Source organism: Chrysemys picta, chromosome 9, assembly GCF_011386835.1.
Source record: "Chrysemys picta bellii isolate R12L10 chromosome 9, ASM1138683v2, whole genome shotgun sequence".
NCBI classification, from domain to species: domain Eukaryota; kingdom Metazoa; phylum Chordata; order Testudines; family Emydidae; genus Chrysemys; species Chrysemys picta.
In genome coordinates, this window is record NC_088799.1 from 74,764,770 (window position 1) to 74,785,917 (window position 21,148).

General features: G+C 39.5%; 1 protein-coding gene across 14 annotated transcripts in view; it reads right to left on the reverse strand.

Annotated features, from left to right (window-relative positions):
* Window positions 1-21,148, reverse strand: part of DACH2 (dachshund family transcription factor 2) — a 493,803-nt gene that overhangs the window by 253,210 nt on the left and 219,445 nt on the right. For 2 of the 14 annotated variants that reach the window (XM_065557231.1, XM_065557232.1), the window contains exon 2: window positions 17,816-17,910. The exons of the other annotated variants lie outside the window; for them this stretch is intronic. In XM_065557231.1, the coding sequence (XP_065413303.1) occupies window positions 17,816-17,865 (50 nt within the window). In that variant the 5' untranslated portion in view covers window positions 17,866-17,910. The remainder of the gene's footprint in view (window positions 1-17,815; window positions 17,911-21,148) is intronic. 14 annotated transcript variants of the gene reach the window in all.

Sequence of the window (21,148 nt, forward strand, 5' to 3'; positions counted from 1 at the left end):
CAGACACTCCGAGTGGCTTCCACCTTCTAAGCTACTCAGTTTCTTCTTACCAAACAGATTATGGTGCAACACATCTTAAAAAACAAGTTACAGGACAAGTTAGTAAGTGTATTTTCTTCTTCGAGTGATTGTACATGTCCATTCCACTTCAGGTGACTCACAAGCAGTTCAAATTGAAGGCAGGATTTGAAGTACACCTGAAAAGGAACTGAAGAACTCCTCGTCCAAACTTGGCATCATCTCTGGAATGCGGAAATATAGCATAATGAGTAGTAAAAGTATGTACCAATGACCAAATGGCAGCTCTACAAGTGTCTGAAATAGATTCTTGAGCCAAAAAAGCTGAAGAAGCTGCCTAAGATTCTCTAAGTTCTCTTAGCTGTCAGAAGCAGAGGAGATGGCATTTCCCACAAAGATTTTGCAGGCTCTAATATAGTGTTATTGATTGGTAGACCCACTCTAGAAAGCCCTGCCAAACCCAAAATGTGTACCAGTTTGAGAGAACTTTCCTGGACCACCTCAATAGGAATATCAAGAGGGGTAGCAACTCTCGTTAAAAAGTCATGAGGTAAGACCTGAAGTCATCTCGGACAGATGGGGAATCCCAGGGAACTACAGTCTCATCAGGTGATGAGGAAGAATAATGCAAAAGAGGCTGAGGCTAATTTTCTTGCAGCACAGTATGTGGAGGTTCAGATCTTGAACGTCTTGCTCAGTACTCATGTCAGTACTAACAATAACCTCCTGGACCTCCTCACATGTGCTAGCATGTTGTCTGCTACGAGGTCTGAAAGACTGAGGAATTGGGGAGGACCTGGAAGTGGGAGGCAGGTCCCACAGGTTCCAGTAAGGACCTAGGTACAGCATAGGACCCCTGCCATGACTGTTGCAAAGCTCCCTGTCTCTAGACTCTCTCTGGATATCTATTGGATACAAGTACCAGAACTCCCTTGATGAAGGAAAAGGAGAATGTCACCTTCTATCCCAGAAGGAAGGGGCATAAGACTCTACCTCAGATACCAAGGAGGACCCTGAGTTGCCTGACCATGATGACGCTCTGCCAGGCAGAGCTGAGGTCAAAGGGCATCACTGTGCATATATTGGTACCAGGGACATCATAATGGGCTTATCTTTGGACTGCACAAGTTGAGAAAGTGCCAGAGGCTCTGAAGATCTAGCCTCCCCGTGAACCAAGGGCTGATCATGACTGTAAGGTAAATCTGTAGCCAGGGCCTGAGGATCACTCAGTGCTGGCTGGCTTGTCTCAGGGACCATTGGGGAGTCTGGCACCAAAAAGGAAAGTAGGTCTCAAGCTGCTGCATAGGCCTCTGGCATTATTGGTACCCAGAGATTTTCCTGGTGCTGTTGTTGTTGCATGGAAGTAGTTGGCACCATGTGGTGATCAATCTCAACAGCCCAGGCTCCAATGTAGGAGTCGACAGCCCTGACAAAAAGAGGTCAGTACCAGGGAGCGTCTTTTCACAGAGTACGCCCTTCCCTGCTCTCCCAAGCTGCTGGATGGTACTGGGGATCCTGGTCACCTAGGGAACTAAGTCTCAGCTCAGTTGATGAATCTGTCTGCTTGTGCTTCTTTCTTGTCACCAAAGAAGGGGATGGGTGCAGACATTCAGAAGCAATGTCCACACAGGCACTCGTCACTGATGCCGAAGCACTCGGTGAGCACGCCAAGTGGGAACATTCAGAAGGTGGATATAGGATGGTCTCCATGAGAATGTCGCACAGTCTCACCTCTGGTCCTTTTTGATCTGTGTCTTTAAGTCCCTAGAAATCTGGCAGTGTTCTCTAATGCGATCCTTCCTGAGGCACTTTACGCAGGTGGAATGAAGGTCACTCACCAGTATAGATTTTCTGCAGCCAGCACAAGGCTTAAATCTCAGAGACAAAAGCATACCCCAGTACCATGTGTCGACCACTCAAGAATAAGAAGGACTGACATGCCAAAACAAACAAGAATAAATTGCAAAGAAAACCTATACTAATCTAATGAATACCACTACCTATACACAGTAGGGAGATCATTTCTCTCTAAAAAGAGAGAGAGAACATACAGTAGCAATTGATGTGCTTCAACTACCAATCACAGGAGGTAAGAAGGAACTGAGGGGGGAATCTGATGTGCCTCCCCCCTTTGTACCATTGTACAGTAGCACGAAGCAGCAGAGGGCACTTACACTTCCCCAACAGGCACTGCTAAGGGAAAAATCTCCGACTCTGGTGCACTGGGCACACACCAACCTGAAGTGGAACAGACATGTGCAATCACTCAAAGCAGAACTCTAGAAGACCAAAGAATTTTGGGGGCGTTGCTCTGATATATCAGATAAATGAGGAAAAAAAGAAAGATGGAAGATGTTTTGATAATTGATAGAAGAAATTTCCTACAAATATAAAAGAAAATGCACTTAGACAATTACATTGACATAATATACAAAGTTACAATTAACATACAAAAGCAAGTGAATATGCTGATATGTCAACCATAGCTGACTTTGTTGTACCTAGACTTGTAAATGACTCCACACAATCTTGGATTTAAACAATATTTATGCCACAGTAAGTAAATCAATTTATTCATGTCTGAATATTGGTGACATCATAGCAGAATTTTCAGAAGTTTTCACGATCCATTGCTAACTTCGAGAACTCAGCTGCTAACCTGCCAATAATCTTCCTTACAACATTCATCTCACTAGTCACCCTTATTACGATGATCGTAAACCATTCTTTCCATAATAATTCTCTCAAGGTTATTTCCATCTCTACATCCAATGTGACCAAAATACATAAGTTTTCAACTGTTGATTTCTGACATCAGGGCCTGCTTCTCTCCAATAATATTTCTAATATAGACATTCATCTTTTTTTTTTCCATCCAGGAGATATTCAAGAGGCTTTCCGAGTTCCACATTTCAAAAGCTACAATTTTCTTCTTGTCAGCAGCATTAACTTCCCACAATCCATATCCATAAATCGATATGAAAAAAAAATAGGTGGCACCTTTGTACATTTTGAGATGACACCGTTTTTTTGCATTTCCTTAAGATAGACAATAACTGAGCGAGCCATCCCTAGTCATTTTCTGATTTCTTTGGAGCAGCCTCTTGATTGGATATATATGATCCGGGATAATTAAATTAATCTACTGTCTCTACAGCTTATTCACTAATTGTGATACTCCTTGCATCTTTTTTTTGTTAGTCATGGCAAAGTACAAGCATTTTGTTTTTGATGCATTCAGGAATAGTCCACATTCCTCTCTAACTGTTGTTACAGTCTCCAACATTTCTTGCATTGAAAAGATCATTGTGTCATGAGCATATGTGAGGTCGGTTAAGAGGTTAAGTCTTGTCTCATAATACATTTTGCATGTATGGTACAGAGGCTGGGGGGAAAAAATACACACTTGTCTCACACCCTGCCCAGTGGAAAACCACTCATCGTTGCCGACTGCCATTTAATCTGTTGGTAGTGGTAGAGATTTGCAAAGAGTTCAATGAGATGCTTTGGAATTCCATGTCTGGCAGTATCCTCCAAAGATGGTTGTGTCATATGGTATCAAATACTTTTGAGTAGTCAACAAAGCACATGATCAATGGGTGATTGTACTCTCTGCATTTTTCGGTAATGTGAGGGATATTTGCGATTTGGTCACATGTGCCTCAGCCCTCTCTGAAATCAACTTTTTGTTCTCCTAGCCTTCATTTCATGTGATTCTGGATTATGCAGAGCAGAACTTTGTTCATGTTCAACACCAGGAAGATGGTACGATAGTTACTACACACTCTTATGTTTCCCTTCTTTGGTAAGAAAAATTCCCTTCGTCCAATCCTCTGGCCAATTTCTGGTCAATCATACATAATTACAGATTTTCCACATAAAATTAGCATCACATTCACCAATCACTTTTAACAATTTTTAGGGCACAGTAAAATAATAGAACATTTGCTAAAGGAAAAAAATGATAAAAACCTAGGCATGTGATTTGATTATTCATAAACAGAACAGAACTTTGTCAGACCAATGAGATTGCTCTTCTGACACAATTACATAATTAGTGGATAATGGGAAAACAGCAGTTGTAATATATTTGTATTTTGATTTTTGAAGACATATAATGTGACAGGAACATGTATTAGTTCAATCCTGATTCTTAAATGCTCTAATTCAAAGAGCAAAAAAAAAAGTTTAAAAAAAATTCACAAGGTTACTAAGTTGGGAAGAGTTGCTAAGACCAGAAGGGAGGGGGAGAAATAATATAAAAAAACTGTAGTGAGAATAGAACATGACAGCAAATAACCAAAATGAGAAAAACAAGTTAATACAGTGGGCGATATAATGTAAAACTATTCAATGGGAAGGCAAGATGTGGAAAGCAAATATAGTAAAAGAGACTTAGGTGTGATAGCGAACAGCAAATCAGACAAATGTGATAGGATAACAAAAATGGTCAATGTAGTGTTGAGCTGCACTGAGGAGTGTCATGTCAGAAGAGAAAGAAATTGTGTCTATCTATCCTGCTCTTGTGTGGCTATACCTGTGTGTATAGGTTCTGGGCTCCTCATTACCAAAATGGCATTACCACGTTGGAGGGAGTTTAGAGCAAAGCAACAAATACAATTAAGTGATGGGAAGGACTGATTTACACAGAGAGATTAAGAGTTGCCTAGGCTGGGGGGGGGAGGGGAAAGGAGGGCATGGTAGCACAACAAATTAGAGGATTGGGGAAAAAGAAATCTGATGAGGTTCAACAAGGACAAGTGCAGAGTCCTGCACTTAGGACGGAAGAATCCCATGCACTGCTACAGACTAGGGACCGAATAGCTAGGCAGCAGTTCTGCAGAAAAGGACCTAGGGGTTACAGGGACAAGAAGCTGGATATGAGTCAACAGTGTGCCCTTCTTGCCAAGATGGCTAACGGCATTTTGGGCTGTATAAGTAGGGGCATTGCCAGCAGATTGAGGAACGTGATCATTCTCCTCTCACATTGGTGAGGCCTCATCTGGAGTACTGTGTCCAGTTTTGGGCCCCACACTACAAGAAGGATGTAGAAAAATTGGAAAGAGTCCAGTGGAGGGCAACAAAAATTATTAGGGGGCTGGAGCACATGACTTATGAGGAGAGGCTGAGGGAACTGGGATTGTATAGTCTGCAGAAGAGAAGAATGAGGGGGGATTTGATAGCTGCTTTCAACTACCTGAAAGGGGGTTCCAAAGAGGATAGATCTAGACTGTTCTCAGTAGTACCAGATGACAGAAGTAGTAGTAATGGTCTCAAGTTGCAGTGGGGGAGGTTTAGGTTGGATATTAGGAAAAACTTTTTCACTAGGAGGGTAGTGAAGCACTGGAATGGGTTAGCTAGGAAGGTGGTGGAATCTCCTTCCTTAGAGGTTTTTAAGGTCAGGCTTGACAAAGCTCTGGCTGGGATGATTTAGTTGGGGATTGGTCCTGCTTTGAGCATGGGGTTGGACTAGATGACCTCCTGAGGTCCCTTCCAACCCTGATATTCTATGATTCTATGAAATATTTGAAGAATGTAAACACCAAGATAGAAGAGAAATTACTTAGCATACCATATTGAAGTAATGACTGGAGAAATGGGATTAAATTAAGGAAGTGAAATTTACAATGAACATCAGGAAGAACTTCTGGATAATGAAATTTATTAGCCTGCTCTCCAAAGGGATGTAGTGAAGCCCCACAACTCAGCACAACCAAATCAAAACAAATGAAACATTAGTAAATATATAGTAGGGAACTATTTCACTTAAAGAGAAATAGACTAGATGACCTTATACAGCAGGTCTTTCCCAACACTATATTCTATTTCATAAATAGGGTAAAACTCCTAAGGCCCATTGGAGTTAAAGTTTGGGTCTCTGAGGTTCTGCAACCAAAATGATATCTGTCAGCAGACATGGAATGAGGTGATGCAGAAGGTTCTATAATTAAAATTTTTTAAACTATTAAGCACTGGTAACAGGGTGCACATATCCATTAAAATATTTCTGAATACCTGTGGAGCAAGATCCTCAACTCTTTATCTCATAAGAAGGTAGGGTATGTTAAACTGGTCTTAATAAATTAAAAGGGTATTTTATTTGAGTGCACAAGCAAGAGTTTGCATAATCTCAGACTTTTCATCCTTAACACGTTTGTTTCTTTTTTGGTTATATACGAGCACATTTAAAATGATTCTATAGTACAGTAATTTATTACTCAGTAATCTACAACAGCAAACGTTTACTAAATTTCAATAGCTAGAAATACCATGCTTTTCAGAATTTTGCATGTTTTAATAATGATAAACTTTAAAATATATAACTAAGTTATCTGGGACATTAAAAATACCACATCATGTTACAGGAATTTCAAATACCATATTAAAATTTTGCATTCTTATCTACCTGCAGATTACAGGTTGGATGATAGAATTAATGATTCCACTTCTATCCTTGTTACATAACTGAAATTCTAGCAGCCAGAGAAGTTATTTTATTTTAAGAGGCCCTTCCTTGATTACCTGTGTTGTTCCTGACCTCTGAAACTGACCTTTTCTTTTAAGCAGACTTCAGAAAATTCTCTATTTGTATTTGAGTCTCTCTTCTGGGGGTAAAGGAGGCTGATGACTATTTGGAGTCTCCTGTTTCTGGAACACGTGTCTTTTTGGCAGGATCATATTTCAGTACTTAAGACCTCTGAAGGAGGTTGAAATACTGGATGATACTCTTAGGGATGACACTCTCACCCGCAAGCACTGCCCCCCTCAGCTCCCATTGGCTGCGGTTCCCGGCCAATGGGAATGCAGAGCCGGTGCTTGGGGCAGAGGCAGTGTGCAGAGCCCCGTGGGCTTCCCCCCCGGCGCCTAGAAGCCAGACCTGCTGGCTGCTTCTGGGGCACAGTGAGGTGACCAGGACAGGTAGGGACTAGCCTGCCTTAGTCCTGTAGCACTGCCGACTGGACTTTTAACAGCCCTGGTCAGCAGTGCTGACCAGAGCCATCAGAGTCCCTTTTTGACCGGATGTTCTAGTCGAAAACAGGACACCTGGCCTAGATACTCTGGCCCCATCAGTTTCATTTCTCGAGGCTGCAAGTGGTTTCTACCTATTACATTGCCTACCTTGTCCCAAAATGTGACAAGGCTAGCAGCAACGGATTGCCAAGTAACAGATTATAGATTAGCAATCCCTAAAGCATCAAAAGAAACATTTGCAGATTGCTCCAATGTGGTTTATCTCTTTCAGGACAATGCCCTGAGAAACTGCTCCAGTTTTTTGTATTTTTTTTTTTTGGTCATATCAGTGAAATCTATTAAATACACAAAGGAGAGGTTGTTAATCTATTTGTTTCTAAAATGAGAAAGTACTGTAGCGGTATTTTACCATGTATATATAAAATTACATACATGCATATATAAAATTTGGAGACTGAAGCTGTTTAAATTCTCACATCTAATCATATTCTGGATTGCTACCCCTACCACACATGCATCCAAGGGCAGTACTCTCCATATGTAAATCTCCCATTTCAAGGGTCTGTGATTCATGTTAGTATGGGCAGAGACTGTGTGGTCTAGGAGCAGGGCCAAAAAGGACAGACAGCTTTCTCCCTTCTAGTATATGGATGTTCCCCAGAAAACACCACATCTTTGGGCTGTATCATATTCTCCGTGCATGACCCTCACATCCGGAGGCCTATGGGGAGTTATGATGAGGGACTCCTCATGGGTAAGGCCCCAAGAGATACAGAGGTGAGGCTAGTGAGGTCAGAAGTGACGCAGAGGCATGCAACCCATAGGTTTGTGTATTGTGTAGGCCCTATGGACTACTCTGGGGGTAGGAGGTGATGTGGTTGGGGCAGATACCGCCTCCCCATTTAAACCCTGTGGACTGGAGGGAACTCTGGAAAACAACCTTTGTAGAGATTTTATGACCAAGAGCCCCCTTGCCATAGATTTTAATGCAGGAGGACATGATCAAAGATCCCATGGTTTGTATGCTTCAGAATCAGAAAATGTGCAGTGTACAAGATTTGCAAAGTAACAACAGAGTTATAGGTCTATATTCTGCAATGATACCGAAAAGGGTTTTTTGAGGGGAGGGGAGAAGAATATTTTTAGATTTCTTCTCCATTGATGCACACTGTAGCTTCATGGCTAGCTTTTCCTTAAGTAAACATTAATGACAGAATGAAGTCCCTTGCTATCTGAAATGGTTATTTACCAGTAATGCTCTAATATATTTGTTTTAAGGCCTCATGCTATCCAGTCTAAACTTAATATTTAAGCAACTATAAAGTACATAATGTTATACATTTTAAAGTCCATTACAATCAGTCTATTTCTAAATGGCATAAGAATTCACTGTCTGGGATGGAATTCTGCTTAGTTTGCCTTGTTGTAGCCTAAAAGTGAAATGTGTGAGAACATATTTTCAACAGATCACTGAGTCTACTTTTTCTCAAAAATTTGGATAATTTTGAGCTTAATAGACAAATTCTTATCATATTACTTTTACTATGACGAGGCATGGGGTAGATAGTGAAGAAAAAAACTGTGAAGCCTTGTGGAGATTTCTTAGCTGTTAGCTGCTTCCCATGTGTTATCCCACAAAAGGAATAATCAAGGCTATATTATTTTTATTTTATATTGTTTTCTTTGGTCAAAATTTGCCAGTATCAAATCACATAACAATTATATATTTTATACAGGTCTGGGAATAGCTTATAAATGATTAAAAGTTTCAGAAAAGTTATCCGTTCACTTGTGGGCCAAATCCTGCTCTCCCTATTAGTTCTTACTCAGGTACAACTTTCTTTTACCTGAGTAAGAACTTAGAGGATGATCCAGTACCAGGTTGTCACCCTTGTAGGAATGGGGTGTACAGCATCACAAGTTCTTTTGACAGGGTCACGCACTGTAAAGTGAAGCATTATCCCCATGTACGTTTCTTAAAAGATTTAAACTTTGCACCACCATAAATTATTCAAATAGATCTAATTACAATACACACTTATTTCCTTGTAAATTGACATTGAGTTTGAACTAATTAAAACATTTTAGAATTCAGTCCCTGTAAATTGCAGGGAGAGACAAGCACTCTTACCTATATATATTTTATTGGAACTTTGCTAACATACTCTACTAAAAATGAAAAGAGCAAATCTGAAAGCAGCAGGGAATTGTTAAACAAGCTATACTGATGAAACATAGCAAACTGGGATCAGTTGCAATCATACACTCAAATACTGTCAAATCAATGACTAATATACAAATACAATTCCTGCAAATTTTACAATGTAGTTTTTAAATCAAACACACTTTTCAGAAAAAGTATCTTTTTTTGTATTATACAAATGTCTAAAATCTTTGATCAGGATTGTGTTGGGTGCTGTACAAACAGACATATTGTCAATTTTAAAGAATACTTTCACCTTTCTCTTTTTGTATAGATTTTTATTTTAACCAAAGCCTTTTAATATTTATTATAAACATTTCCATTTTTTCTTTTATATGTTTAACCCTAAAAACTTTATTTTTACAATTATTTCTATTTCTTAGTATTTTTTAATCTTGCCATAAAAAATAAAATAGCTCCTGCCCTTTTTTCCTAATTTAAAAAAAAAAAATACAAGTTCAGAATTGGATCTAATTCAGTGCCACATTTAGGCATAACATGCACATAACATGTAATTAAACAATTCTAAACTACATAGAACTTTTCTATTTTATAAGATATTGGTATTTTACATTTAAATGCTTGAAATGTTTTTGATTTTACATAGCATTGGAAGAGCAGAGCTAATTGTAGAATCATAACATCCAGGAAAAGTTAATAAATTGCATAAATAAATGATACAGTAAAAAAATGTCCTCTATGTCAACGTCACTTGGCAGTGTATGAATTTGAAAGGTATTTATAAGGACAATGCTCTGCCCTCAGATTCCCCCACAACTCCTGCTGACTCACTCCCATGCAAGGGAAACATTTTGCTATGTGCAAGGTCCTGAAGGCTGTGTAGAGAGGCTAGAGAATGGGCTGACGCAGCTCACAGAATGGCCTGCCTACTGTAGAAAGTCAAAGATTTACAAAACCGCTTAGCATCTCGGAGTTGCAGTGCTAAATGGGACTGGAGAATTCAATTCTCTTTCTCCAGCATGCTGCAACTCCTCAATCCAGGACCAGTTTTGGTTCCATGCTAGGGAGCAAAGCACAAGATTTTCCCTTCTCAAACAAAGTATCGGAGACAGGTGGGTTTGTCAGAGAAAATGACCCGGTTGTTGGAGGTAATAACAGATCCCTAACTCTCTCTTTCAATTTCAATCACCATTAGCTGCTATTGGTTGGGGGGAGGAAGGGGAGGGAATTGACTTAGTGCATCTCATCTCATCCCACTTACTTATGGTTAAGCAGTATTTCAGAACCTTTAAATATTTGTCCCTATATGGTTGACTGTTAATGAGACATGACAACTAGGTGGCTTTCAGTCTTTTTTACAGGGAGAATACTCATACAGGACACCCTTTGAAGAAAAAGCAGCATCCACCACAGGATAGCCTGAGGGCACGGCTTCACTACCCGCCGAATCGGCGGGTAGCAATCGATCTATTGGGGATCGACTTATCGCGTCTAGAGAAGACGCGATAAAATCGATCCCAGATGGCTCTGCCGTCGACTCCGGAAATCCACCGCGGCAAGAGGCGGAAGCGGAGTTGACGGCGGCGCGGCAGCGGTCGACTCGCCGCCATCCTCACAGCCAGGTAGGCTGTGTCTACGCAACTTCAACTACGCTATTCACGTAGCTGAAGATGCGTATCTTAGGTCGAACCCTCCCCACCACGTAGTGTAGACCTAGCCTCAGTGAGCCAGAAAGCAGAGAAGTAAATTTTGGCCCCCTGCCCACAAGGTGCTCTGAACATGTGCAGGGATACTCTCATGCAGCTCTTTGCAGCATCAGAGTCTATGACTGAACAGAGCCTCAAAGAACCACCAAAGTGGTTCTAATTTTATTCTACATAATTATCTTAGTGTATAGTATCATAAAGTTAAAATTATTTATAAGGGGGGAAGGAGGGAAGAAAGCTGAGACAAGAAAAGAAAAAAAAGGCAAAACTATTCCTGGAGAGTAATGAATAATGTTTAAAAACAAAATGGGGTAGAATAAACAAGAGTTCACAAATGGAGTGATCTGGCCAACATGTGTTATTAAAACGTTCTCTTTCTTGACAAAAGAAATGTCCTGTGTTTTCTCTTTCTTTTGCTTTACTCAGTCATTCCAAACCCATTTCAAAAAGCTTTTAGTTAATTTGTCTCAATAATAAAAGAGCAGCATGTCAAAATATATGGAGATTATTTGCACTAAGGATAAATCATGAGTGGTGAATACAAATCCTTAAATTTCTCTGACTGAAGGATGTTTTAGTTGTGATATTGATGTTTTTTCTTTTTTTGTGAAAGAAGCTCAAAAAATGAAATTGAAACTGCAATAAGTTTAATCACAAAAAAATCTTCTTGCTCTACTGATACTCATTCTGAACTAATGAGAAATTCAACTGTGTGTCTTTTTACAACACTGTGGGCAATTAAATTCAGCTCATACAATACTTCCACTTTTGTAGGTCAGAAACTAGAGCTTGATGCCAGATGCAGCATTGCCAACCCCAAAAGTTCAAATCTCATGAGTCGGAGTCCCAGAAATCATGAGACTGGTCTCAAAATCATGAGCTTTTTAAAAGACTTATTGTGGTTTTTGGTTTGTGTTTCTTTAGCTCTTCAGCCCACACCCAACATGTGTATGGCAGTTATAGTGTGGTTATAATTATTGTTGACAACGCTTCCAAATTTGTAGAGTACAATGATTTTGGGCCTCACTGCAGGAGCTGTTGCTGGTTGCCTGATGATGCAGAGCTTCTAGCTCACATCAGCTTTAGCCCCCAGACCTGACTGCCCCCAGACCAATTGTTAATAATGCACCTCTGCAGCCTCCCACATGAACTTTGTCCCCTTTGACCCCACCTCTGCTCCTTGCCTTCAGCGCACCTCCGTACATAAGAACGGCCTTACTGGGTCAGACCAAATGTCCATATAGCCCAGTATCCTGTCTTCAGACAGTGACCAATGCCAGGTGCCCCAGAGAGAATGAACAGAACAGGTAATCATCAAGTAATCCATTCCCTGTCGCCCATTCCCAGCTTCTGGCAAACAGAGGCTAGGGACACCATCCCTGCCCATCCTGGCTAATAGCCATTGATGGATCTATCCTCCATGAATTTATCTAGTTCTTTTTTGAACCCTGTATAAACTTCCTCCTGTAGTCCGGGGTTCTACACCCCCCTCTACCTTCCCAGGCCTGGGGGTGACGGGAAGAGAGAGGAAGACACAGAAATAAAGAATGAACTGGCCCATTTTTAAAAGGAGGGGAAAGGAAAAAAGGAAACAGAGCCTCCCTGGGTTCTTTCTGCTCCCTGAGAGAATGGAGTCGGCTCTTGCCTCTCCCCCAAACCCACCCCCTTCAAAAAACACCCTCCTCTGGTTATTAAGGAGAGAAAGAGGAAGGCTCTGCCAGCCTCCTTCAGTAGGCCAAGATTGGCTGTTCTTCCCCAGGAAGCAGTTAAGGCAGCCAATCTGAGGGGGATTTTGCCTGGGCTAGGGCTAGCACTGCATGAAGACTGCAGTTTCTCACCTCCTTGCAAGCTGGGGCCCAAATCCCATGAGAGCATTGTGAGAGTTGGCCACACTGCAGGTTTGTGACAAGCATGTGAGTAGTTCCAATGCTTGAAGTCAGGCATATGCTGAAAAGCGCCTACTGAATTGGCCCAAAATTAGTAGGTTTCCGAAAAAACAACAAGGAGTCCTTGTTGTTTTTGTAGATACAGACTAACACGGCTACCCCCGATACTTGACACCATGCTAGGTTTCTGAAGTTTCCCTCATAATTTCCATTTCCTTTTATATGTTAATGCTTACATGGCAAGATTATGGTGGGTCTTGCATAGGTATGTGATGGCAAATAGGACACAAATAGCCTGACCTTCCTATTGCCTACTTTTTGCTGAGGCCAATCATAATTTCAATCCCTGTGCTCTCAGACATGAAAAAAGCACTGTGCACCATCGTAGGGGCTGACACACTAAGAAAACGCCCCCTAAGCATCAGAGCACACCAGGAAACATTTTGCCTTCCTATGGCGCAATGCCTCCTAGAATTCCTGGTGTATATATGCTTCTTTCGGGAAGATAGCATAGTAATCACTAAAGCTGATTAGACAAATATTTTGTCAAAAAACTTCCATCAAAAAAATGCCGTTTGGTGAAATCGAAACTTTTCACAGGAAAAAGTCAATTTCAACAAATTTCACATTTTGAAATTTTTTGGAAAAAAAAGTTGCACAATTGTCAAAATATCCCATTTTGCAAATTTTGAAACTAAAACTTTTTTGGTTCTAAATGATTTTCGGTTTAGAAATTTAAGTTACTTTATAGTTTTAAAAAGTTTTTTAAAAAGTCAAAATCTAACAAAATGTTTTTGAAGTTATCAAAGCAAAATGTTTTGATTGACCTGATGTGAAAATTTATTTATTTATTTATTAAATTTTTGATTTGCAAAAATTGTGAGATATCTTTTTGTATTAATTGCATATGGAAAATATCAATTCTCAAAAAATGTTTTGTTAAACTTAAATCAGTGGTGGGCAACCTGTGGCCCGGGAGCCGCATGCAGCTCATCAGGGTAAACTCTGATGGGCCACCAGACCGTTTGTGTACATTTGCACGTCAGCCCACAGCTCCCAGTGGCTGCATGTGGTTCGCTGGGAGCTGCGGGCGGCTGTGCAAATGTAAACAAGCAGTCTGGTGGCTCACCAGCAAATTACCCTGACGGGCCGCAGGTTGCCCACCACTGACTTAAATCATGTATTTGCTACTAAGCATTTTTTAATGGTGGTTTAGGACCTGAGCCTGCAAGCCCTCTGCCCACTGAACACCCACCAACATGCGTTATTTATGGCATTAATACTTCAAGAGAAGCACTGCACACAGAGAGGTCTTTCAGCAAGCACGTAATTTGCAGATACATCAGAAATTTTAACTATGTGACCCAACAGAGTAGGGAGAGGCTATTCTGGTTTTTTTTTTTTTTTTTTTTTAAGTATTTTAGGTCAACTTTGAATACAATTTATATATGTATAAATTTTATACACACAATTTCTCTCTCACTCTCTGCTCCCTCCAGCTCCCCTCAGAGTGAGCTCAATCCTGCAAGTCCTGAGCATTCTGGCCCTGATCCAACAATACACTTAAGCGCATGCTTAAATTTATGCACATAAGTACTCCCGCTAATTTCAATGGGCCAACTCACATGCTTAAATTTCAACACTTGCTTAAGCGTTTTACTTGTTCATGGACAAGGTGTTCGTACCCTTGCAGGATCAAGACCATTATGTATATATTAGATGTTCAAGTGCTTCAACAAATATATGTAGCAGATTTTGCACAGCTGCTGTAAGCCAGCTGATTTAAACCAGCTGGGGATCTAGCCATAGATGTCTAATGTAAGTGAAAATTATCAATTAATCGGTTTTTGTGTGACAAGTTAAAGGGAAATCTAACTCATAAAATCCAAGTACAGCATTACTTATTTTTCAACACTGCAAGCTGTCTCTGGTATTTGAAATATAATGTTAAATAATTAAACTGACTTAAACTTGAACATTTATTCTCTTTATATTTAAAGTTGCCAGTAAAATAAGTTTATTACATTTTTTGAATTTTAACATTTTAAGCCACAGGTATATACTGATTACTGTAATTATAATACATAACAGAGTAGCTAAAACATACATTTCTGTATTCTTAAATGTATTAATATAGTTTTTGTTCAACAAGTTTAGAAAAAAATAGTAAATACTATCCCCTCATATCCCAAAGACAGCAGCCAAAAAACCAAATAAGTCAGGGTGCCTTTGAAGATATTTAATTAAAATCTAATCCCACATTCTTAAAGGCTCACATAAATTAAGCTGTCATTCAGGAGATTTATGCATTCACATTTGCATATAACATACAATTCATCAATTACTCATGTTTGAAAGCAATGCCTTTCTCAGGGAGCTGAGCTGCCAACAGTCCCAACAGGCGCACCGAGACACACAAACTGTACCTGCTGGTACCTTGGAGAAAGCCACTTCCATATGTCTGTTCTTCTTTTGCACATCCACACAGCCCCAAGCATGCTAACAAAAATCTGACTTTAACATGATGGATTCTTTTCAGCTCAATCTGTCAGCTAAAGATGAACATTTTAGTTTGTCTTGAAGCAAATATATTAGGGTGAAATTTGACACTTTTTACTGCAGAATGTAAACTTCACAATAACAACTAGTATATTATATGATTATTCTATCTAAGCTCTACCATGGCAAGACACTTCAAACCAAGGACATAGCCCTGAGCTTCTTCAAAAGGTAACGGATAATAGTACACTCCTATGAAATGACAACATTTTTCCAGCAATTTTCTGTGACAAATTTCGCAAGTAGTTCTACTAAATTCTGGCACACTGCATAAATGGTCCCTAAAAATGAGAACCTTTTTTTTAAATAAAGCCATATTCTGGCAAGCTGTGGTCCTATGCATAGCTTCCATCTAAGTAGGAATAATAGTTTGGTAGGTAACCTCTGGATCAAGACTCTTCCCTTCAATACAACAGCTCTTTTTATACAGCTAACTAGCCACAATTTTTTTTTAGTTAAACTCTTAAATGGCCAGTCATAATCCAGTTGTTAAAATAAAATAATGCTAAGTGTATGACTTTTGGGGCAGAGTTCCTGTTCACTGTTGGGCACACACTATCAATTTTACCTCCAGTGTACCCCCAGAATTCTATAGCTAAAAGCGAGAGCAAAATTTGGCCTTTTTTCAGGAAATACAGTAGAATGAACTATAAAAAATTACTATTTATTCAAGTGACGAACTGTCCTTTCATGAAAGCACAGCCCATTTTAGGAACCTAATTACTATTTTCCCACCAATGATATTGGGAGGAAGCTGGTGGGGTTTGGAGAGGAAGTTGCATATATTTCACCTGGCATCTTTTTTTTTTTACATTTACTTTAAAAATTATCCTGTCACTGTTAATAAGAAGCAATGTAACCAGCCTTAAAAGTGAGGGACTTGAGCATATAGTTCACCACAGACACTTACTGCAGTTAATGTTGTATGAGAAAAAAGGATACCAAAATACGAAACACCTTTCTCCCATCGTCCTCTGTAGCATTTTAAATTCCAAACATTTAGTGTGCTGTGAGTTTAAGAATTGATCAAGCCAAGAGAGGACAGAATCATGGTGAATCATAAGAAACAAGAGCCAAAGCAGCAAATAAATACAATGTCCCTTCTAGGCACACAAGTGTTAATAATACCAATGATTCTTCTGCTCACTATCCCATCATTATGTATTATATTTTACTATGTATTTATTTATCTTTGTCCGTTGGGATTAATTTATTGTTCCTCAATGTACTAAGGGGCAAATTGAATCAACTCAGAATGCAAATAAGCGTTTTGCAAGTTCTTCCACACGGCTTTGACATCTGAGTTATAACCTGGAACACCTCTGCTAGCCCAAACTGGGACTCTTTAGAACAAAGGCTGCTAATGGTGCCAAACTGAAATGAGTGAAACCATCCAACTCGGTACAACTGTATCTTCCACCAGGACTTACATTCAGATCTCCAAAGGTGAAAGGCTAATGCAAAATTCCACTCTTACCTGGTCCTATCACCTCAACCCTTCCCTTCCCCCTCCCCCCCCCCCCGCAACTTTTTGTTCTAATTATGTTATTCAAACAAGCCTGTCATTATTGGCATTCTTCCACCTGACCCTTTAAAAACAGTAACTTCAAACAGCTCATTTCCATCAAAGCAAATTTGCAAAGGCCAGCTGCCACGGTTATAGAAAAGTACAAATAATGATAATAATTTGTTAACATCTGATGTCTGTTAAGGGGGTTTTGTGAAATGAGCTGGTAGACCAGTGGACAAATTTATCAGAAAAAAACACAATTGGTGCTAACAAGAAATTTTCTCAAAGTCTCCGTTTTAAGGGTATTAATGGGCACTGAGTCTGAATTATCCTCTCATCCATAGACAAAGACGCTTTGGAACAGAGTTGAGGACACACAAACGGAGCAGTTCAGAAAGGCTCATACTGCCATTGCCCATATTTTAACTTTTCTTTGGGTAACAGTGCACTTCAGTCTCTGGATCTGGTATGTTTCACAAACACTAAAATCACTTTTAAAATATAGAAACAGCCACTACTAATAAAAAATATCGTAAGCCATTTTAGGAGTTATTTTTCCATTTGTTTTAAAGATAACCTGCAAAGAGAAAAAATGGAGGTGTGCCCTTTTTTGCTTCTTTATGGGTACTATATAAAGAAGGCCTGAAAGGTGTTTGGTTTTTATTTTTATTTATTTTAAAATCTGCATGTTTTTTCACATTAGAAACTCAGCTCATCTACCTTAGAAATCTATGGACAAGTGGGGTTATAAAAATTATAAGTGGCAAAGGGAGCAACTGAAAGGGAAAGAGATTTCATGTGACTTTCTAGAACTCTATGTCTTCGTTTTTTTGTTAACCCATTTTTAACACCAATATCTGAGGAATATTTCTGGGGGAGAATGGTATTTGTTCCAACATCCCTCTCCGATTCAATTCACAGATAAGAAAACTCATGATTACTGAGACTCAAGAGTCTTCCAGCAAAATCAAACAAAACCTTTCTAATATTTCTGTCATACCTTAAGTGTTGTTGAGAACCCTCAACTCTCACAGACTTTTCAGGAGGCATTTGGCACCTCACAGCATCATCTCCTTCGGTTGCAGCAGAAGTTTGCTAAAGAAAAATAATTTATCTGATGCTCTGGTTTCACAAACATGGGCCAAACTGTGCAAGGAGCTAAGTATCCTCAAACAGAATATTTTTGCATGCATTGGGGTGAGTGGTGGTAAAGATTTACTATTAAATATGGGATTGCCTGGTAAAAGGGACACAATGTATTTAATTTTTAGCACTTTGTGCACCATCATCAGCCCATGAATTTCAATACATTATGTCAGTGGTATTTTGATTGACAGACTTTTTTTCATTTTTAATAGTGTTTTTTGAACAGAACATATAATAACGTAGCTTCACTCTGGGCGGGGCATTTATCCTTGCTTGTTATGTGATGACTTGTCACAACACATGAACAGCACAGTCACTCATACTGTATATAATGACGTCTTCCTCCAATTCCTGAGGATAGTGATAGCATTTATCTATAATATATGTGGTTTATACAACAGCTCTATTTAACATGAAAAACGAGAAATATGAAGTGGGAAAATATTTTACTAAAAATTGATGCAATTACGTGTATTATAATTAAAGCACAATATATGTTGAGATATTAGACATGAGAAGACAGAACAGATTTGAAAAACAAACCTGTAAGACAATCAATATATGAAACCTAACAAAATACTACAAAAAGGCAAAACATTTTTAGCATAAGAAAAGCAAAATGCCTTTGGGCATAAACTAAAATAAAAATATTGATGGCCCTGCAAGCTTTGCTTGTCTAGCTGGTGTTGTGCAATTTATTGTAAAGGTACAACCGTTCAAGAGGTTTTTTTCTCATTACTTTAGTCTCACAATAGCTATTAAATCACTACTTAATTTTAATTAAAGTTTAACATAGCTTTTAAACCTGGAATCCATTGGCCTGTATCTGGTAAATAGAAATTTCCTTTATTTTATTTTTAAAATGTATAGAAAGTTAACAAATGGCTAGATTCATAAAACAACAAAATTTACAGTAGTTTCCTCATATATTTTGATTAGCAAAATGCCTAAAAGTTTGTCTCTCTAAAATAATGTTAATAGTGAGACACTCTAGGAGGGGGATACAGAGGAGTTTTCCTCAGATTTTCTGATGGGGGGCAGTTTTTAGGGAACCACACTCATGGAGTTAGCTTAAAAGCCCTGTGCCCCCACATGCCCTGCCAACTCTAGATTGCCAGCATTGTGCCACACGTTACTTTTTTAAGGGCCAATCCTACCCGGTCCCTTTTATTTTTCACCTCCTAAACCTTGGTGCTATATCCCTTTCCTCTGGCCCCATGGCCTTATCCAGAAATCACTTCTCCTCTTTCCCAAACTCTACTTGCCCACCTTTTCCCCCCAGTATAGCACCTCTTTGCCCTGGAGCACTACAGCCTCACTCTCCCACCAACTGTACCTCAATCCTCCCCGATTCCCAGCAAGACTCCAACCTCTGTCCTCTTCCCCAGACAAACTCCAGCCCCTGCCCTACCAGCCTCTTTCCGCTTTAACTCCAACAAGCTCTAACTCTTAGCGGAATTTCTACTCTCCCTTCCCTCTCAGAAAGCCTGCAGGCCTTGGCCCCTTCTGGTAGCCATTCCTTCCCAGACTGACTCTGGCTCCTGGGCCACATTCTTCTCCTGATCCCTCTCCTCTGTATTTATCATCATCATCTGGATTACATCCCATTATTGAGGAAAGGAATGAAACCTTGGTTCCATGGAGCCATCTCCTCCCCTTCTAGGAGAAATCCTGCACTGTAGAAGTGCAGACTATGGTGCACAGGAACTGCAGAAAATGCTTCCTGCTCACAAAGAGGAAAAGCAGCCTGTGGGAACCATAGAAGTACTGCAGGCTGTTGAAATAAAATTGCTGTGCTGTCCACTGCTCCTTGTGTGACCAGAAGCATCTTGGAATAGTGGTCCAAAATCACAAGTGATAGCAACCCTAGAGTTGCTGGTAGAAATGCACTTGTTCTTTGCTGCCATGATTATTTGGAGATCTAATAGCACTTGAGAGTCCAAATGGATCCCAACATTACAGACCAATCTTAACTGAGAGCAGAAACCGTCTCTATAGCAGATACTAAGATCAAGTCCTTTATTGTGATTCTCTCTTCCTACCATTATCACCTCTGTTCTACCTACATTCAACTTTAGGCAACAGTTCATCATTCAGCTACTGATTTCTGCTAGTCACTGAGAAATCTGAGCTATAGTAATATGTATGTTTGATCTAAGGGTGATTTAGTACTACTGTAGATAGACATAGTAAGAAAACATCCTGCTGTTGTATCCTGTAGTACTGAAGCAAAGAGCAGCCATTTAAAGAGATTAAAAGGGTACATTAGTAACTTGTGTTGCGTCTCAGTTCTCCTTACTAAGTCAGCTTAAAGCAGTGTGAAACTCTGCATATGAGGTTCAAAGGGGTTCACACAAAACTTACATAACCATTGCCCACTATCAGCTGCTTCAGCCATCACACTTCTCCCACACACCCTGCTTTTGTGACGCACTCTTCACCTACTGCCTTCTAACAACCAAGGAATCTTCCACAATACATTGTTGCCAACTGTCACAATTTTATCGTGAGTTGTGTGATATGTGGTGTTTTTATTAAAATTTCAGCTTGTGGAGTCAGGCGATTATGTGAGAATCTCATCTTTAATTTTAAGGAAAAAATTATAGCTCTCAGAAAAGCTGAGAGACATGTATTATAAAGGCTCAAAACCCAGCAGATTAATAAAAAGACCCAAAATTATTATTTTTTAAATCTCCTTATTTGGGGATGTCTGATTCATGATTTTTGAATGCTTGAGGTTGGCAATACTGTTTCCTGTCAGAAGTAAGCAGAACAGCAGCACATTCATCACTTTGCCTCTACTAACCTATTATTACTCAGCAGATTCACCGTACCTGTTGCTGGTTTCATTTTATGTGAGTTAAAATAACCCCTTGAATTTTATTTTGAGTTTGAACCTAACATTTCAAAGCAAAGCTCATCTGAACTGCTGAAAGTTTCACCTTGTTCCAAACCCCAAACCATATATAAAACCAGACTGATTTGAAAACCAGCCTCCATGCACAGATCTCAGTGAATGTGAACCAAGTTTCAGGATCGTAATGAAATTTAAGTAGCAGGATGTTTCATCTAGCTTGGGGATTTTGCTACAAAAATTTAACACAACTCTGTTTAGCATAACAGTACATGTTGTTTTAAATCATTATATATAGCTTTATTATGAGCGAGTGTCATTGCCTATCGTTCA